The sequence below is a fragment of the Mixophyes fleayi genome, chromosome 11 (assembly GCF_038048845.1).
Source record: "Mixophyes fleayi isolate aMixFle1 chromosome 11, aMixFle1.hap1, whole genome shotgun sequence".
Classification (NCBI taxonomy): domain Eukaryota; kingdom Metazoa; phylum Chordata; class Amphibia; order Anura; family Limnodynastidae; genus Mixophyes; species Mixophyes fleayi.
Genome location: NC_134412.1, coordinates 95,042,466 through 95,049,894, shown reverse-complemented (window position 1 = coordinate 95,049,894; position 7,429 = coordinate 95,042,466). Strand labels below are relative to the sequence as shown.

Sequence of the window (7,429 nt, the reverse complement as noted above, 5' to 3'; positions counted from 1 at the left end):
GGCTCTCAGTAGACCATCACAAGGTAATATAGTGGCAATTAATGTACAATTTCAGCACCTCGGTCAGCGCCTGTGTTATGTCTATGGCAGGAGCCCCCCCTCTCCCCCCTTCGCTGTCTCATTGGCTCTCAGTGAAGCTCTGTAGCCCCTAGTACAACAAATGTCATCCTCATAGACCAGAGCCCTTCATCCTCCTCCTCATCCTCCTGGCAGCGCTGTCTGGATGCACCAACCTCATCCCCACCTGTTGTCCATCGCTGGGACCATGAATTTAAATTTCACTTCTCCGCTCCACCAGGTTTCCACCCAGAGACCAACTTCATTCTTCATAGAGGACATCTTACTGCACAAACCCAAACCCCTGCGAGACACAGCCAGTGCCCACTTCAGCACCTTCACCTCCAGAGTGCCCCTTCTAGACTATGGGTACCCCTTAATGCCAACCCCCACCATCCTGGCACCCCATCCCCACCACCCTCTGCACAAGCCCGACCACCACCCCTTCTTCCTGGCCGCCTCAGGTAAGAGAACTGTGATCTGAGGCCTGATACATTGATTTCCGAATCAGGTTTATGTTACCAGGATAATAATATCTTGTGTTATAAACACAAATTATTTGTCACAGTTTCATTTTGTTTTTGTTTTTTTAGGAGCTTTTTGTCTTTATAGTTGTTTTAGCTTCTTTTAGACAACAGTAAAATCATTTATGTAACATCAACTTAAATGATCGGGTATTACAGAAAAACAACACAAATACAATACTAGCAAATAAGCGCAATTAGAAATTACTAAAAAAATATTAAAATGACCAATTTACAATAGGTTGAATTTCATGGACATAGGAAAATTAGTCGGATAATCGAATGTTTATTTTCTTTTCATGCAGAAGATAGAAATAAAACACGTGAACGTACATGTTGCGCCTGTTGCAAATACGACGATTTAATTTACTCATTTCACTAATATTAAATAAACATTTTTTCTCTTAGAATCTCCGCTCGGTGCAGTGTAATCTGTAATATGTTATATTATGTCATATTATAAACATTATATAATGTTTATTTATATCCCGAGCGGCTGGAAACTGGAAATGTTATATAAATGTTATTACTTTGTCTAAAATCAAATCGGATAAATAATTTGCAAAAGTAACAGTTGTTGGTCAGTTGTATATTTGTATTTATCATTCATTTAGTGTTGGCGACATTAACATGTGATGGCTGATAACATCTTGGTGCGATTGTGAGGATATTATGTCTCACTAATAGAAGAGATTTATTTTGAAACCTGGATTAAATTCGATGAGGATCTGTTATGTTTGTTACAGGCAGGAACCGGCGGACAAAACAGATCATGGTGTGAATCCACAACACTCGTTAGATATACTGTGTATACAATAATATATATATATATATATATAGATAGATAGATAGATAGATAGATAGACTTTATTGGGTTTATATCAACTTTTAATGAAGCTATTTAATTATTTGCGCTTTATAACAGTGAAGAATAAGTTTACATGTAATACAGAGATGGTGGCTTGTTTTGTGATTATTCATATAAATCACTGGGTACTGATAATACTGAGCTATATTTCCATACACATCAGAAATATAGCAATCATGGTGTATTGGTAATACTAGTCTGTATGGCCATATTCCTAACATATATATTTATTCATAGTTTGTTAATACTACTATACTATATATCAATACATCTTAGGTACATATCAGTCCTGGTGTGTTGATAATACTGTACTGTGTAGCCATAGACCTGGGATACATATCAGTCATGGTGTATTGATAGTACTGTACTGTGTAGCCATAGACCTGGGGTATATATCAGTCCTGGTGTATTGATAGTACTGTACTGTGTAGCCATAGACCTGGGATACATATCAGTCATGGTGTATCGATAGTACTGTACTGTGTAGCCATAGACCTGGGGTACATATCAGTCATGGTGTATTGATAGTACTGTATTGTGTAGCCATAGACCTGGGGTATATATCAGTCCTGGTGTATTGATAGTACTGTACTGTGTAACCATAGACCTGGGATACATATCAGTCCTGGTGTATTGACAATACTGTACTGTGTAACCATAGACCTGGGATACATATCAGCCCTGGTGAGAGGTGGGGTCCTCACTTCCTGCTCTTGGTCCCCAGGTTTGCCGATGCCAGCCCTGTTCCCACATCACACAGACCTACCCGGGAAGCACTGTCGGAGGAGAAAAGCCCGAACTGTGTTCTCTGACTCTCAGCTTTCAGGACTGGAGAAACGATTCGAGTTACAGCGTTATCTGTCAACCCCAGAGAGAGTGGAGCTGGCCACTGCCCTCAGCCTGTCAGAGACCCAGGTAACCGGGGACCCCCAAACTAACTGTACACCCCTAACAACCAAACTACTACAGAATTGTGCAACCCTACATACCCTATTACTACCACAACTGTGCACCCGTAACACCTAAACCCTACACAGATCTGTGCACTCTAACCTAAACCCTACACAGATCTGTGCACTCTAACCTAAACCCTACACAGATCTGTGCACTCTAACCTAAACCCTACACAGAACTGTGCACTCTAAACTAAACCCTACACAGATCTGTGCACTCTAACCTATACTCTACACAGAACTGTGTACTCTAACCTAAATCCTACATAGAGCTGTGCACCCTTAACACCTAAACCCTACACAGAACTGTGTACCCCAAAACCTAAACCCTACACAGAACTGTGCACTATAACCTAAACCCTACATAGATCTGTGCACCCCTAACACCTAAACCCTACATAGATCTGTGCACCCCTAACACCTAAACCCTACACAGATCTGTGCACTCTTACCTAAACCCTACACAGAAATGTGCACTCTAACACCTAAACCCTTCACAGAACTGTGCACTCTAATACTTAAACCATTCACAGATCTGTCCACCCCAACACCTAAACACTACACAGAACTGTGTACCCCAACACCTAAATCCTACAAAGATCTGTGCACTCTAACACCTAAACCCTACACAGATCTGTGCACTCTAACACCTAAACCCTACACAGAACTGTGCACTCTAACACCTAAACCCTAGACAGATCTGTGCACTCTAACACCTAAACCCTACACAGATCTGTGCACCCCTTACAATGATATGCTACATGTGTGGCCCCAGAAATAAACCAATAAAATAAACCCATAAATAAATAAATAAAGGAACTATTTATGAAGACAAATAAAATATGTTATGAGAGGAGAATATGGACACATTCAAAATATTTCAAACCATTCAAATAAAACCAGTGTCTGACCCTGAATGGGAGGGGATGACCCCAACCTGACCCTACACACTGTGCCTCTCCCCCTTTACCTAGCTGGGGACAGATCCATATCTGTCTCATATGAATCAGTTTTTGTGACCTGTGTCTGTTTTGTATTGAATTTCATGAGGAGTAATTGTCACTTTCATACTTTTATTGAGAGTATAGATGTCACCCCAAATACAAAGCATTCGGATGGGGATATATTCACCCAGTGATCTTTATTCTGTGTAGGTAAAAACGTGGTTCCAGAACCGGAGAATGAAGCACAAAAAGCAGCTGAGAAAGACCCAAGATGACAAGACCCCCTCCAGCGAGGGCCAGCTGGACCCCAGCGACACAGAACTGGGGGCCACGAATGGGGGCGAGCTGGGGAAGGACAGTCAGGGGCTGTACCTGCCGGAGGAGCCGGATGATGATGTGGATATTATTGAGGATGACCTGTGCCCCCCACACCTGGTATAACAGGACCCCGCCGTCCAAGGCTTCTAGTATTCTCTATGTCATTGACAGCCCCTCGTAGAACTGTGACCACAGTGTGAGACATTCCCACGACCACTCGTGATTCCAGTCTGTAAGGGAGCTGCCTCCTCCCCTGGGGGCAGCATGACAGCAGCGGGGAGGGGGTCTCATATTATTAACCCCTTATGTGAAACTGCCCCCAAAAACTATCTTCGATGTCCGAGTCAGACAATTTGCACCCAATGTGATCGTTCCAACTGCAGGCGATAAAAATCCGGGATGAGAAGGACAGAGTGGAAAGTAGAATTATTATCCGGAAACCATCAGTATGCTGGACTGTAATCTGTCGTGTTACAGTGCTGTACTGTGCTCCTATACACATCATACAGCAAGTACTGCGCTGAGCTGCTATATCCCATCTGTTCCTCTGTACACGGCCATCAGGAACAATCAGCAATTACCTCGATCTAATGGTTACAATTTATTGAATAAGGAATCCCACTTTCCCTATTTTCCTTTCATCTCATCCCCTTATTCCCCTCCCTCTAATATCGCTCATATTGCTATTACCAACCATTTATCAATCAACGAACGAGTTCTTCGTTTATTTGGTTGTTTCTAAAACTCTCGTTCATTGTTGCAAATACAGCGCAGTTACATTGGTCAGATATTCAGCCCCTGCAGTATATATTACCCCCAAGCTTATATATATATATATATATATATATATATATATATATATATATATATATATATATATATATATATATATATATATCTATTGGTGGGAAAATTGTTGAGGTTCGATAATAAAGTTATATAGATGTTTTATATCTTACTGAGTAATTCCCAGCATATATGTCCAGGGTACAACATGTGTATGTTTTCATACAGAGATTAAACTGGGGAGCAAAGTGAATATCCCGTTATTATGTAGTAAATCAGCCTGGAAATAATTATCTGATGCTTATATCTGAGCACATACATAATCTATCGACACCCCGACACCCCTGTGTGTGTATGATCACCCAGGTATCATAGTTAAGTTGCGTTGAATTGAGGATATTTTAGGAATGATGTTTGAAGCCCCATCATTATGTCTAGTCATTTTCTTTGGGTGTAAGTTACCTAACTTGGGGTCCACTCTGAAGGGCTGCAGTTTGGAGATCTCTCGTGTGAAGATTCTGGATCGTAGGATTGGACGATCTGTGGTCTGCCAGCAGCAGGACATGCTGGGATTTGTAGTTCCACCACAGCTTTCGATGCTGCAGAGAGCTCATTGCAGACCCTTAGTGGTCGGGGTGGGTGGGGTAAGACTGATCTCTGCAATCTCTAATTGCCTGAACCCCAGTGACTGGATCATTGTACTCACTCAGCAATGTGTGTTTCCCACGGATGGGTTTTTCCGTCTCGGTAATTCCAGTCACAGGATTACTACTATCTGGGATAAGACAACTGTTTTCTGGATAAAAACACACAACTTGCAACGTGATTGTGTAAATAGGTCACTATCTCATCTCTGCAGGTGACACAATGTATCAATTCTTCTCTAGAAACAGCAACATTCATTTTTCTACCAAGCGGAATGTGTCATTCAGAGGTTATATCACATTTAAATACATCCTTTTATTTAAATAAATATATTTTGAAATGATGACTGGTTTCGTTCTGTTTACAGATAATTGGATCTGTTTTAGTAGAATATATATATGTACAAGTTTGAGGGAAAGAATAATATTATATAAAACTTTACGTTTCCTTTATACCATTTACCGGGTTTCGTGATATTAATTCAGAATTAAATCTAGAGACCTTTCCTTGTATACAATGCCAGTGGCTGGCTCTGCTTTTATCTAGTGTAATGTTCTATGAGTCAGTAAACAAACGTTCCATTGACTAATAAAATGACTGTATATATAATAATAGCATAATATTTGTGGAATATACAGTGCAACGCTGTATACAATATTACATTTATCTTATTTGTTACTGAATAATCGACATTTTCAGTTTCCTATATAAATGTTTTGTAAATAAACGTCAAGAAAGTACTGGAACAATACACAGTATACCGCCTCATTTGCTACAATACACAGTGTCAGGTACAATGTAATGCAGTGTACTCTAAAATGATACAATATTGTCTTGTAAAATATGGTACACAGTATAAAATATATAATATATAGCAATTTACGATAAAATGTTATGCAATATACTATATACAATACAATATATAGTATATAACACGGTATAATATACAGTATTACATGCAATATAATAAAATACACTTTGTATACAGCTTAATAAAATATAGAAAGTATACACTAAAATATATTATAGTGCAAATAACACAATACAATATAGTACAACACCTTAGTTAAAATAAAATACGCAGTATATAGTTAAAATAATACAAAGTACACTATAAGATAAACAATGCAATGTTCATAGTACAACTTATTTCAATATGCTTAATACATTACAATATGATATAATTCGCAGTATACAATATAATGCGCATTGTACAATTTAAATATATTACATTAAGTTCCAATAAACAACAAAATATACCGTAATGTAATACACGATGTACAATAAAACACAAAGTACGATCAAATAAAGTAGTACACCATATACAAGAAACTATACAGTAATACCACACACAATATACTACAAAAAACAAAAACAAAAACATTACACAATACAATATACAGTAATACAATTGTCAATACAAAATAACATTAAAATACCAAGTATACAATCAAATTAACTATAATATAATACACAGTGTGCAATAAGATATAAAGCAATACAATTAAAATTATACAATACATTACGTAATATAATGCATAGCAAAAAAATACAGCAATACTATTCCCAGTATACAATAAATGAAATACTACAATATGCAACAAAATACAAAACACATCATACAACAACCGTACGACCATTCCCAGTATAAATTGCAGTATATAGCAACATACACGATATTAATACACACATCTTCTGTTAGGAATCAATCACTATTTTAAATCATACGTTATCTTCAAGCGGATCATCAATTTTTTAAATAATCCCCGTCAAAGAATTTTAGGTCCACAAAAGATTTTGTGGTTGCAAAATTGAACGTTCAGTTGTAGAATATACAACACAGGAGATAATGATTCAGAGCGATTGTTCCATATTAAAAAGAACGTTCTCTGATATAATAATTTCAAATATGGCAAACATGTTATCAATTACAGATAACTCCTGCAATTAGTATATATATAGATAGATAAATAGATAGATAGATAGATAGATAGATAGATAGATAGATAGATAGATAGATAGATAGATATTTTTGCAGTATATGTTACTGTATGGACACAAATCAGAGCCTCAGTGGGAATCTTATCTATTATCCTGACTAAATAAATAGTTTACACCTCTCCAGGGAATAGACCAGTGTTTTGTACATTGTTATACACCACAATATCACTTGAGGATGTGAAGATCTATTTATTCTAACCAGTTTCCCTGTCATTGTACTGAGTCCGTCTACCGCACACCCCATACTCCGCATCACAGCACATAATCCGATTCATACCTATTATTATCTATCTATTTCCAGCTACTAGTTCCCAGGAGCTGACAGTCTGGGAA

The 7,429-nt window shown here is 38.0% G+C and overlaps 1 protein-coding gene across 1 annotated transcript; it reads left to right on the top strand.

The window, feature by feature from the left end:
* Positions 1 to 204: 204 nt before the first annotated feature.
* On the top strand, positions 205 to 5,396 carry BSX (brain specific homeobox). The gene is made up of 3 exons (XM_075191592.1): positions 205 to 521; positions 2,174 to 2,364; positions 3,557 to 5,396. Exons 1-3 carry the CDS (start codon positions 224 to 226, stop codon positions 3,785 to 3,787), a joined length of 720 nt encoding a protein of 239 aa, XP_075047693.1. The 5' UTR covers positions 205 to 223; the 3' UTR covers positions 3,788 to 5,396.
* Positions 5,397 to 7,429: the final 2,033 nt, after the last annotated feature.